Source organism: Leopardus geoffroyi, chromosome C1 (genome assembly GCF_018350155.1).
Source record: "Leopardus geoffroyi isolate Oge1 chromosome C1, O.geoffroyi_Oge1_pat1.0, whole genome shotgun sequence".
NCBI lineage: Eukaryota > Metazoa > Chordata > Mammalia > Carnivora > Felidae > Leopardus > Leopardus geoffroyi.
The window spans coordinates 15,796,123-15,809,088 of NC_059328.1; the positions used below are offsets into that span (position 1 = coordinate 15,796,123).

The 12,966-nt window shown below is 50.4% G+C and overlaps 1 protein-coding gene across 3 annotated transcripts in view; it reads left to right on the forward strand.

The window, feature by feature from the left end:
• The window catches only part of ALPL (alkaline phosphatase, biomineralization associated), a 58,969-nt gene that overhangs the window by 31,113 nt on the left and 14,890 nt on the right, over window positions 1-12,966 (forward strand). For 2 of the 3 annotated variants that reach the window (XM_045476006.1, XM_045476005.1), the window contains exons 2-4: window positions 8,045-8,209; window positions 12,318-12,437; window positions 12,766-12,881. In XM_045476006.1, coding sequence (XP_045331962.1) covers window positions 8,149-8,209; window positions 12,318-12,437; window positions 12,766-12,881 — 297 coding nt within the window. In that variant the 5' untranslated portion in view covers window positions 8,045-8,148. Of the gene's footprint in view, window positions 1-2,925; window positions 3,127-8,044; window positions 8,210-12,317; window positions 12,438-12,765; window positions 12,882-12,966 lie in introns of those variants that run through there. The other variant, XM_045476004.1, reaches the window with a different exon arrangement.

The following is a 12,966-nucleotide window of genomic DNA, read 5'->3' on the forward strand; positions in this document are numbered from 1 at the left end:
CTTACGTCAGTGAATGAATAAAGTCCTGGCCAGCAAGGCTTGCCAGAAACGCCAGACTTGGCTGAGAGAGGGATTCTGTGTCCCCTCTCTCTGACCCTGCAGCTGAAATGTTCCTCCCTGGGCAGCTGCCTCAGCCCAGTTTGGAATTGTAGGCGGCCCCCAACCCCCATCCCAATCCCCAGCCTGCTGGGAGCTCAGGGAGCACTCAGCACTTCCTGCAGCCACAGCTCCCTCACAGAGCCAGGAGGGCCCAGCTGACAGCCCAGAGGGCGCTGGCTCTGGCCTGTTCTGATTGTTCCCTGTGTGGGGGGAGTAGGAGCTGGGCAACCAGGGTAAGTCTTTTCTCTTTAGGCCTCAGTCTTCCCATCTGGGCAATGGGACACTGTGTAAAGGTGTATTTCCCAAACTAATCTGCTCACAGAATGACTCAGCACGTCTTGCCCTAGGAGATTCTGACTGAGTAGGTCTGGTGGGGGCGGGGGGGGACAGGGGAATGGGAATTTGGGGGTTGGTATGTATCTTTAATCTCCTTTTTAAAATTTGAATAAGTCACACCCTTTTCTTTCTGTACACTCCCTTCACTCAAACCTCATCAGGTCCTCAGTACCTAGCAATCCAGGCAGGGTGGGGGCTCCTGGCTCCTGAGTGGAGTTTTGCATATATGGGAACCTGCACTTTTAACTGCCTCCCAATCATTGTAAAACACCCCATCACTCATTCTTCCCAGTCTGTCTCTCCCCACCCCACACCCCCCCCCCCAAACCACTTGGGAATAGGGCTTTTTCCGATTTGCTCCCAGGTGATTCCTGTGGCCTGGTAGGTTTGGGGAAATGTGCTCAAAGGACCCACCACAGCCCAGACTTTCCAGGTCAGCGACTTCTAGTCTGGAGGCTCCCTAACGACAGATAATTGCCTTCTGGCCCAGCAGAGTAAGGCTAGGGAGAACAAGGTGATCCTCCTTGAGACTTGTATTGATTTGTGAGGCTGGTGGGTAGGAGAGCCTTAGAGCTGTCCCAGCCCTGGGAGCTGGGTGGGCCCGGAGGGTCTCTGGGTGAGCTGTGGTGGAGAGACCCCGCAGCAGGGGTGACCTCCGGGTAGGTCCTGTGAGGAGTCCCATGCAGGGCGTGGCTTAGCACCTTTCATCTGTGTGAGCCTGGATCATCACCACTGTCTGCCCCCCTCCCACATCCCAACACTGCCCAGGCCGCTCTTCCCTCATTGGGGAGGGGGACAAATTATCCAGCTCAGGGTTGTTAATGAGGACTAAACTGAGGCCCCCGTATGTCACACAGTGTCTGGTACGCTACAGGTGCTCTCCTGAAAGGGCAATGGGTGTGTCAGGGTCAAAGGTGCAGGGACTGACCCAACATCACGCAGCGGGGGGAGGTGGGACCGGGCCCAAACGTGCTGGCCATATGACAGCTGACCAAGTGACTGCACTGATGAGTCTTAGTTTCCCTGTCAACAGGGCCAACGAGCCAACCCTGCTTATATCACTGGGGTGTTGTGAGGGTCTGACACGATTTGAGGTAAGGGCCTATTGAGAAAGACAAGGCTTTCATGGAGTGATACCACTGGATTTCCTGTGTTCGTGGTGAGCTTAGTGGCCTTTCTGGGACCAGAAAGAGGGGCCCTCTCTTGGCATGAGTGCTGACCTTGAGTGCTTTGTGCCATGACCTTGAGTGCTTTGTGCCATGACCGTGAGTGCTTTGTGCCATGACCTTGAATGCTTTGTACCATGGGGTCTGAGGTGTCCCAGATGGCAGGAAGTGTAATCAGAAAAGGCCTGGTCTCATAGGCACACAGGCTGGTGTTCATCTGGGCTCTGGACGTGTCTCATGGCTTCACTTCTCTAAGCCTCAGTTTCTTCTTTTTTTTTCTTTTTTTTTTTTAATGTTTATTTTTGAGGGAGAGAGAATCTCAAGCAGGCTCTTCACTAGCTGTGAGATCATGGCCTGAGCCGATAGCAAGAGTGGATGCTCAACTGACTGGGACACACAGGCACTCCTGAGCCTCAGTTTCTGAATCTGTAAGATGGGAACTATCACTACCACCCTCACTTGATGAGATGTTGGAACGCAGGAGAAAGGGAGATGCATATGGAAAGGGGGGACTTTGGAAGCAGAAAGGGACCCTCCGGGCAGGCAGCATCTCAGCTACCTCCAGCCTGTGTGTGTGACAGGTGGCTTTGAGCCAGCCCCTGGCAGCGATTCACTGCAGCCTCCCTGCTGTCCTGCAGGGCTGCTGCTGTCCCAGTTCTGAGGCAGTGCGGGGCTTGGGGTTACAGGCCATGGAGGTTGGCAGATCTGGGTTCAAATCCCAACTCTGACGTCACGCCTCTGAGCTTCTGTTGCCTTCATTTGCAAGCAGTGTTGCTACAGCCTCTCTTATGGGGTGAGGCACACAGTTGGCCCCCAATAAGAATAGTTCCTCTTAATCTGGACATAAGTTCACCCCTCTGGCTGATTCGGTGCAGTCTCATTCCTGGGCTTGTAAACGGGGGTGGAACAGCCACTGTTGCTGCTTCAGAGGAATAGCCAGCCATGACCTGGGCCGGCCAGGCATCCCTTCCATCTGTGCTTTTATCCCACAGGGTGACCAGCACAATGGCTGGTGCGTCGTAGTAAGTGCTCTTTCTACCCTGGCCAGTCAGGAATCTCCAAGATGACAGAGACCATATCTATCCTGTTCCCCCAATGAGTCCTTGGTACTTAGAACAGAGCCAGGTACACAGCAGGTGCTCACTAAACGTTTGGGAATGAAGAATGAATGAACAAAGTTGAACAGGCATCATGTGGGGAAGGCCTGGCTTGGGGGAGGGGAGCCTCACGGGCTGTGCCCCCCTTCCTGCTTCATCCCCCCTGGGCTAATCCCCAAAGATTAACCCCAGGGAACAAAGCCAGGTCACAGCCACTGACCCAGGGCTTTGGAGCGAGCATCCAAGGCTAGGGTGACCGGGTGTTTGCAGGGTACTGAGGCTGCCCTGTGGGGCCCTCTGTGCCTCAAGATGAGCCTTCTGTCTCCCACCCTGGACATGGTCCTCACGGCGGTCCTCAGCCTCCTCCTCCTGATACTGACATTAAGCCTGCTCTTTTTTTTCACCTGCCGCCTGGCCAGGCCCCTCAGGTAGGAGAACTCACCAGGGCCCAACTCCCCTGCCTCCAGATCTCCTGCCCTAAACTCATTTGTCTACTATTTGCTCTTGTGGAATAAAAGGTGGGCGGGCGCTGGTCTCTCTCCTCCGTGGTGGGGAAACTGAGGCCCAGAAAGGCTGAGTCAGCCTGGGCTTGATTTGCACTTGGCCACGGATAGCTGAGATCCTTTGCTCAGTTTCCTAAACTGTAAAGCGGGCTAACCATGCTTGCTGTGAGGAGTAAGTAAAATCACAGATGTCAACAGTTAGCACAGTGTTCAGCACAGCGTGTGTGCCCAAGGAATGGTAGTGATTTTTATCTGGCAATTGTCCTGGACCTTTTGAGACCTAGACGCCCAGGACTGGCTTTTTCCTGACTCCTAGGGGGTCCCATGTCCTCTGCCCCAGCTCAGTCCTTAGGGCCCAGGCCCCACCCCTCTGCTCTTTCTCCTGACCTGCCAAGTAGTTGCTCCTTCTCCAGGGCCCAGAGCCCAGTCAGGACTTCTGCATAATTGTCATGAATAATCAGGGCATGTAGCTGGGAGCCTGGCAGAGACAGTCCAGCTGGGAGGTGGGGGGCAGGGGGGCTGGCTCACCCTTGGAGGCTCCATTCTGAGCTCGTAGAGCATTGGCAGAGGGTGGTGGGCAGCTGGGGCCTCTGCGCCCCCAGACTGGGCCCCACGGAGTCCATCACCAGGGCTGCGAGAGAGCAGATTTGGAGACTCAGGGTGGGGGCAAGAGCGGGAGCCAGCAGAGCAGATTCTGGCTTCTGAAGGCTTTAGATTCCAACCCCCTCTCCTTTTCGGGCAGAGGCAGTGGGAGAAGGCACCTGTCTGTCTCTAGGACAGGGGTCTAAAGACCACATCCCTGGGGTCAAAATTCCAGAGCATTCCAGCCTGAATCCTGAGGCTTTTCATTAAGTTAGCATTTACAGGGCTGCTTCTGTGTGCGTAGGGTTGGGGATTCAAAGATGTGGAGTGGTGTTTACTCTCACAGAGCATCAGGCTAGCAGGGAAGAGAAATAAGAATAATCATGCAGGCTGGATGAGCCCTGTAGATCTCCTGGAGCCACGCTTCACTTTTGTTTTTCCTTATTTTCTTGTTTGTATTGGATGGAGAGAGAATTAAGTCCTATTTCTCAGTGCTTGGTGCACTATCATGAGCCTTGATTTTTTTTTCACAAAGGAGATTATAGCAAATAATAATAATAATAAGAGTAACAATAAAGGAGATGATAGACCCCCTATGTCCACTACATAGGTTATTAGTGAGAAATCATGGTGAAAGTCATTATAAACAGAAGTGCAGTACACAGGTCATTTTCATGTTGTCTGTGTTTATAGATTATTTATAGATCGTTTATGTACGCTCTCAGAGAGTAGTGCTCTTATTTTATTGAAGTATAATATACATTCATACAGAAAAGTGTCCTCATCGGGGCGCCTGGGTGGCTCAGTCGGTTAAGCGTCCAACTTCCGCTCAGGTCATGATCTTGCGGTTTGTGAGTTCGAGCCCCGCATCGGGCTCTGTGCTGACAGCTCAGAGCCTGGAGCCTGTTTCAGATTCTGTCTCTCCCTCTCTCTCTGCCCCTCCCCTGCTCATGTTCTGTCTCTCAATAATAAATAAATGTTAAAAAAAAAAAAAAAGAAAAAGAAAAGTGTCCTTATCAATACATTGACAGCTTATTGGGTTTTCAGACAGAATGCACCCATGTAACTAGCTCTCAGATCAATCACAAGTCCTCTGTGCCCCCTTCGGTCTCCACAACCCCAAGTGTAACCTTTATCTTGTCTTCTAACACCTAGCTCTGTCTTTATACTTTATCGTGACTTCTGTACTCTCGGATTGGCTTCCTTCATTCAACCTTCCCTTTGCAAGATGTTGTTGTATGGATTTGTCCATACTCACCGTTGTGTAGTTTTCCAGCCTGTGAACCCACACAACATATTTATCCATCCTGCTGGAGATGGAACTGTTCTGAGGCTGTTACAAGCAGGGCTGATATGAATGTTCCCATAGATGTCTTTTGGTGAACACACGTGTGTGCGTGTGCGTGTGTGTGTGTGTGTGTGTGTGTGTGTGTGTGTGTGTTGGAGATAAATGGGTTAGAGGGCATAGGTACAGTGTCAGCTTTGGTAAATGCTGCCAGTTTTCTTTTTTTTTAATGCTTATTTTTTTTTTTGAGGGAGAGAGACAGAGCGCAAGTATGGGAGAGGCAGAAGAGAGAGAGAGAGAGGGAGACACAGAATCTGAAACAGGCAGAGCCCGACGCGGGGCTCTTACTCCAGAATGGCAGGATTGTGACCTAGGCTGAAGTCAGACGCTTAACTGCCTGAGCCACCCAGTAGCCCTGATGCTGCTTTTGCAAAGTGGCTGTACCAGTCTACGCTCCTCCAGCAGTGAATGGCTGCTCTAGGAATACCATCTCCTTGCCAACACTTGCATTTTCTGCACACACAAAGGAAGGATTTGGGGTTGATTCTTCCCTTCCCCCTGCCTCCCTCTTTAGAGCAGCATTAGCTTTCAACCGATGTCAGTATTTACTGTGTCAAGCACTGGAGTATGAACAAACAAGGCAAAGTCCCTGCCTTTAGAGACTCCCAGTGTGGCGGCGGAGATGGACCAGAAAAGAGTTACTGGGGCGCCTGGGTGGCGCAGTCGGTTAAGCGTCCGACTTCAGCCAGGTCACCATCTCGCGGTCCGTGAGTTCGAGCCCCACGTCGGGCTCTGGGCTGATGGCTCGGAGCCTGGAGCCTGTTTCCGATTCTGTGTCTCCCTCTCTCTCTGCACCTCCCCCATTCATGCTCTGTCTCTCTCTGTCCCAAAAATAAAAATAAACGTTGAAAAAAAAAATTTAAAAAAAAAAAAAAGAAAAGAGTTACTTTCAAAACAGGTACCTACATACAATGATTGAACGAGTGGAACGAGTGGCCACTGCTGAAGACTTCCTGAAAGAAGGGGACTTTGGTTTTTAAGCCACTTGGAATAATATTATAATGTATTGATATTGTGTAATAATTTTTTTAAGTTTATTTTAAGAGAGAAAGTGAGCACACGTGAGTGGGGGAGGGGCAGAGAGAGAGAGAGAGAGAAGGAGAAAATCCCAACTCACAGCTCCATTTCACATGACCTGAGGTGAAATCAAGAGTCGGACACTTAACCGACTGGGCCACCCAGGTGCCCCGATATTGTATATCAATTTACTAACATTTTTTTCTGATGTTAGGGTTTACTCTAGAAACACTTGAAAACAAAAGTAGAGTAAAAAGAGATCAGGGGGCCCCTGGGTGGCTCGGTCGCTTAACCATCTGACTTTGGCTCAGGTCATGATCTCACAGTTAGTTCAAGCCCTGTATCTGGCTCTGTGCTGACAGCTCAGAGCCTGGAGCCTGCTTCAGATTCTATGTCTCCCTCTCTCTCTGCTCCTCCCCTGCTCACGCTCTGTCTTTCAAAAATAAAACATAAAAAATAAATAAATAAATAAAAAGAGAAATCAGAAATCGTCTGAAATTCCACCTCAGAGTTAAGTGCTGGTAGATGTCAGATGTAGAGTATTTCCTTTCAATTCCCTCCTGCCCCGTCAAGCTGGGTTTTTAAGGGAGCCAGATGGATGTGGAAGAGGGGTGGTAAAAAGCACAGGGGTGCAAATGAATGGCACATTTGGTGACTGCTGGGTGTTTTGTGGGTGCGATACCGGTGAGCCCTCACCTCTGGGCACTGAAATGCAGGGCGCACGTTTTAAAGATTGAATCAAGATCCCCTTTTCTAGGGGCAGAGTGGTTTCTTATCTAACGTGACACTCAACTGTACAATGTTGAGCATTGTTGCCGTTTCCCACGACAAAGGAAATGATCATTTTTATCTGGGTTTTGGTGGCAGTACTATTTTCCTGTGAAACTCTTGCCATTTAAAATTTCTCATCTTCCAGCAACATTTATGCACAACAGGGTTAGTACATTTCTCAGCTGCAATTGGGGTTATCCTTTGTGATCCTGACAGTATGACCACAGTTTAAAAACTTTCTTATGCCATTTCATACATGCTTATTTTAGGCAATTTGGAAAATTCAAAAAAATAATAATAAAGAGAAGAGTAAATAATCATTCATAGTCTTCCTGCCCAGAAAAAACCACAGTTAATGTTTTGATGTATTTCCTTCTAGAGTGTGTGTGTGTGTGTGTGTGTGTGTAACAGTTTTTTAAAATTATAAAGGTAACATCTTTATTTGGGAAACGCAGAAAAGACAATGAAACAGCAACCGAGCCATCTGAAATGTCACCACCCAGAAATGGGCACCTTCAGCAGCCAATCTTCCTGTGTATCAGTTCTATTCCTTTTATATCTCTCACCATAAATGACAAGCTCTAGAAGAGAATGTGGCAAGTGTGGTTGTCTCTAACAAAGGATGGACTCTGTTGTGTCTCCAATGTGCTTGGGAAAGGTAATTCAAAGGCTAAAGACTGGTTCAGAATCAGGAGCAGGAGCATCCTTACCTGGGAGCTTGTTGGAACCGCACTCGATTCTGGGCGATGGCAGGTGGATATTGGGTCTATTTTAACAAACCCTCTAAGAGCCCAAAATGCATGCTGCATTTTGGGAAGCATTATACGAAAGACTGAACTCTGGTGGGTTCCAGGCTCCAGACGGACTGAGAGTGGGAGTTCACTTGGAAAACGGGGAAGGAACCATTTTGCTTCATGGAACTCGTGTGTTATACTGCCACAACTGTATGTGCTTAAGCTTCCTGAGGGAGGGACCATTGGGGTTTACATCCTAGTGCCTAGCCCTGTGCCTGATTGGTGATAAGTACTCAACATATAATGAATGAATGAGCCAAAGTATGAGTGGATGGACAAATGAATTCTGGAGCTGTGGCCCACATGTCTTTTTTTTCCCCCCTTTAATTTCTAGGATCGGAACATCGGTTAGCATCTGACCACTGCCAGCCCATCCCCTCCCACCCACGTTGGTCATACCTCTGGGCCAGAGAGAGAAAGCAGGTCTTGGAGTGCACCATGATTTCTCCATTCTTGGTGCTGGCCATTGGCACCTGCCTTACCAGCTCGTTAGTGCCAGGTACGATGGAGGACCCAGGCGGAAGGGTGGGGAAACCTGGTGCAGGTGGGATAGGATGAGGGCAGTGTCTATGTTGAAGGTCATAGAACTGTCCAAGTTAACAGCTGCAGACAAATGTTCACAGAGCAGGAGCCCCCAGCTCTGCTACTGCACGTCCTAATGTTGGACGGGCCACTCTTTTTATATTATCCTCCTCTTCCTTAATTGGGGCATAAACTATTCCAAGTCTTGGGAGGCTAAGTCTGCTGTTGGTTTTGTCTATTTAACTCTCCCTCATGGTGATACGTTTCCTTGTGGTTGGTAATTTTTGCTGGTGAATTTGATAATTTCATTTTTTGTTAGTTATTGGAGACTAACCTAGAAGTGTTTCTATGGTGCAGTGTTGTGTTTGATTCTTCAACTGATTCTGGACAAGTTTTTTCTAGACAAGTTAATTCCTCAGTTTTGAGTTCTTACACTATAAATTTGGACCCCCACTTAGACCGGGCTCAGATCTGGAATGTTATCCACGTTTCTCAAGACTGGCTTTCTTTCCCCATCCCTTCCGTAGCTCCAAGGTAACATATGCACGTTACCAACCTAGACCTGTATCTGGTCGGACACCCCAGGGCCACTCAGCAGCAGCCCCAAGTGGAAGAAGGGAGCCCATCTTGGCTCAGTCCACTATGTGGGTAGAAGTCCCTGGTTGCCCTCCCAGAATCTTAGTTTCTCCATCTGCCGGGTGGAGACAGGAATTCCTCCTCCTTACATCTGTTATAAGAATCACACAGTGGGGCGCCTGGGTGGCGCAGTCGGTTAAGCGTCCGACTTCAGCCAGGTCACGATCTCGCGGTCCGTGAGTTCGAGCCCCGCATCGGGCTCTGGGCTGATGGCTCAGAGCCTGGAGCCTGCTTCCGATTCTGTGTCTCCCTCTCTCTCTGACCCTCCCCCGTTCATGCTCTGTCTCTCTCTGTCTCAAAAATAAATAAAAAACATTAAAAAAAAAAATTAAAAAAAAAAGAATCACACAGTATTGGGGCACCTGGGTGGCTCAGTCGGTTGAGCGGCCGACTTCAGCTCAGGTCGTGATCTCACAGCTCGTGAGTTTGGGCCCCACGTCAGGCTCTGTGCTGACAGCTCAGAGCCTGGAGCCTGCTTCAGATTCTGTGCCTCTCTCTCTCTCTGCCCCAACCCACTTGAATTCTGTCTCTATCTCTCAAAAATAAAAAAAATAAAAGAAAAAAGAATCACCCAGTATAGTCAGTGTCAGGCAGGGAGTGGGTTCTCTTAGGAAGAATATTTTCTTCTTTTTTTTAAATGTTTATTTTTGAGAGAGAGAGAGAGAGGGAGGGAGCGGGGGAGGGGCAGAGAGAGAGGGAGACACAGAATCCAAAGCAGGCTCCAGGCTCTGAGGTGTCAGCACAGAGCCCGACGTGGGGCTCAAACTCACGAACCATGAGATCATGACCTGAGCCAAAGTTGGACGCTTAACCAACTGAGCCACCCAGGCACCCCAAAAATATTTTCAACAGATGAGGAAATTAGGGTTCAGGGAAGGGACTGGCCTTCCTCGGGGAGAGAGTCAGGGCTAGGGATAGAACCTGAGCTGCTGGATCCCCAGGCCATCACCCCCTCTGTGGTCCCATGATGCCTTTCGGTGTGTATCCTTGGGGACCAGCGGTGGCTCTAGGACCAAGTCCCTGCTTTCTCAGCACTCATAGCCCACCTGGGTGAAAGGTGCATGAAACAGATGGATGAAAAGTGAAAAGATGAAAAAGCAACGAAATTAAAACTCTTCAAATATTCAGCAATTCAATCTTTTGTATTTGTTCCTTTTTAGACATTCCATTGGGTGTGTGATGGCATTAGTTTGTCCTCTCGCTCTTTTTTAAGTTAAGTATAGCTTAAAGTAAAGTGCACCAATTTAAAACGCATAGCTTGATGAGTTTTTACGTATTGTATGTCCTTGTAACCACCACCCAGATTAAGACAGAACATTTCCAGTCTTGGGACACTTAAGGGCCTTCCCGTGTGCTCCCCAAGCAACCCTACCCCCAAGCCAAAATGACACAGGCTCACTCCTGCCACCATAGATGAGTTCTGCCTGTTTTAAACTTCATGTGAATGGAATTATACAGTACACATTGACAAGCACTTTTCATGTGGCATTATATTCTGAGCATTTGTGCATGTCATTTAATGTTCTCCAAAAACAATGGCCTTTTGATACTTGGTTGTCCAAAGCCATGATTGCTTAAGTCAGTCCCCTGACAATGAAGTTGGTTTGACATCCACTAAACCCTTCTCAGGTTCAGGCCCTAGGGTGGCTCTGGTGAAAAAGACTGAACAGTCTCTCTGTCCCCAGGGACCAACCACAGTGGGGAAGCTGGCAAACTGGGATCAGAGCTTGAGTCAAGACGAAGGGATAAGTGCAGGGAGGCTGATGCCAGTCCAGCCCCTGGGGGTCTGCCAAGCTGTTGGGGAAGGGGGAGGGAGGGCCTGGTTATAGGAAAATCGAGACGGCAAGAAGTTCATCACCACCCAGATGGCACCCAAATGGCTGAAGAAGCTCCTTGACCGAAGCCTTGCCACTGCGGTATGCGTGGAGGGAGGCAGGAAGGAGATGGGAACCAGCGCTGAGCCAGTGGGATCCCTGATCAAAACCACTGGCTCAGGCATTTGTTGAGACAGGCATTTGTTGAGACGTCACCTCAGTCCTAAAACTGTCTATGCACTCCCGTTTTCCTGGGGAGCAGAAACTCAAATGGAGAGAACATGCCTAAAGGTATACAGCTAGATAGAAGGGCCGAGGCTCTCAAGACTCCAGCTGGGGACTCCGCCTGCGGGGTCTGAAATTGGTGAGCTCAGCAGATACCTTCGGAAGAGTGGCAGCATTAGAGGCTGCCATGGTGAGGAGGTGGGCTTGGCTCCTGGGCCTCTGCTTGCAAGAGAAACGGATTCCAGGCGGTGCCTGGGTGGCTCAGTCAGTTAAGCCTCAGACTCTTGGCTTTGGCTCAGGTCACGATCACGTGGTTCCTGAGATTGAGCCCTACGTCGGGCTCTGCGCTGACAGCACGGAGCCTACTTGGGATTCTGCCTCCCTCTCTTTCTGCCCTCCTTCTGCTTGCTCTCTACCTCTCTCTCAAAATAAACAAAAATAAACTTAAAAAGAAAAATAAAGGGTGGGGGGATTCCAGTTCTGGCCTGGAATTACTGGGGGTGGGGGCGGGAAATGTTGATCTCCTGTGGGTCAGGAAGTCAATTTCTCGAATCCAGCCCTCCTCGTGACCCTGGGAGGAATAGACAAAGAACCACATCTGACAGGGAAGGAAACGGAGACTCAGGGGGGTGACCTGGCCACACGGGGGTACTTGGCGTAGTTGTGGTTTCCACTGAAGTCTGTCGGGCACTACAGTTGCATTCTTTCTGGACTACTGGACACATGGGGGGCGGGGACGGGGGCGGGGAGAAGAGCATTCCTGGTTCCCAGGGTTTCTCAAGGTTAGGGACACAGAACAGGCTCTTTGCTAATTTATCCTAACAGGAATAAGATTGTGCGTGGCTACTTTAAATTTGATTCATTAAACAAAAGGCAAGTCCTGCTTTCCAGTACTGCTATCGATGCTGTTGGTAACTCAGGTTTCTGCTGACTTTAATGATTAAGCCAAGCAGAGTTGATCATTGATGGCTGGATACATCTGGGGACTCCTTCAGGTGAAAGTAGTTCTCTCGGACAGATTAAACATTACCCTCCCAGTTGTGCTTGCACAGTTAATTCATTTGCTGCCTTAGCAGAATGTCTCTACTGGGTGGAAGGAAACAGCATGGGTTTTGGAGAGTGGAGCCAGAGCTGTGTGGCCTTGGGCAAGTTGGCTGGCATCTCTGGGCCTCGGTTTCTTCAGTCTGAGACATGGGGAGAAGGCCAAGCGTCCACAGGCTTGTTTGGAGGGTTGGCCTGGCAACTGTCGACAAGCCACCTGGTAGCTGTCTGAGACTGACGGCTGCTGCTTCCTCCCCCAAGTCCAGGCAGTCCTGCCCTCAGGCACGAGAAGTTGGGGGTCTGTAATGTCTGGGGATGGGAAGCTGCCCCCCATCCCTGCCGGATAACTCTGCCTCTCTGTCTATATAGAGAAAGAGAAAGACCCCAAGTACTGGAGGGACCAAGCTCAACAGACCCTGAAAAATGCCCTAAGGCTTCAGAAGCTCAACACCAACGTGGCTAAGAATGTCATCATGTTCCTGGGAGATGGTGAGGCCTGGGGGCCCAAAGGAGAGGGCTGGGTGGGGGCACCTAGGGAAGGGCCTGGGGAGCCAGGCTGTGTTGAAGAGGCTGGGGCCCTGGGAGGCATGTTTAAGGGGATGGGGGTCCAGGCTGTGGACCCAAGAGGTCTGCTCTGCCAGGCGGTCCCTGAGGGTCTGGGGAGGGAAGGGAGAAAGGGGCCTCCTGGTCACATTTACAGAGCCGTGCTCCGGTGCCCACTGCCCAGCCAGGCCGGGCAAAACTAGAATTCTCTAGGTGCCCGAGATGGAGAGGCGGGGAGCCCGAGAGACTGAAGCGCCCCCTTCCCCTGCTGCAGGGATGGGTGTTTCCACGGTGACGGCCGCCCGCATCCTCAAGGGTCAGCTCCACCACAATCCCGGGGAGGAGACCAGGCTGGAGATGGACAAGTTCCCTTACGTGGCCCTCTCCAAGGTGAGCTCCAGCCCCAAGCCCGCAGCACCGAGGAAGGGCAGGGGAATCCAGCCTGCGGGCTAGGCGGTCAGCCCTCCTGGGGTCT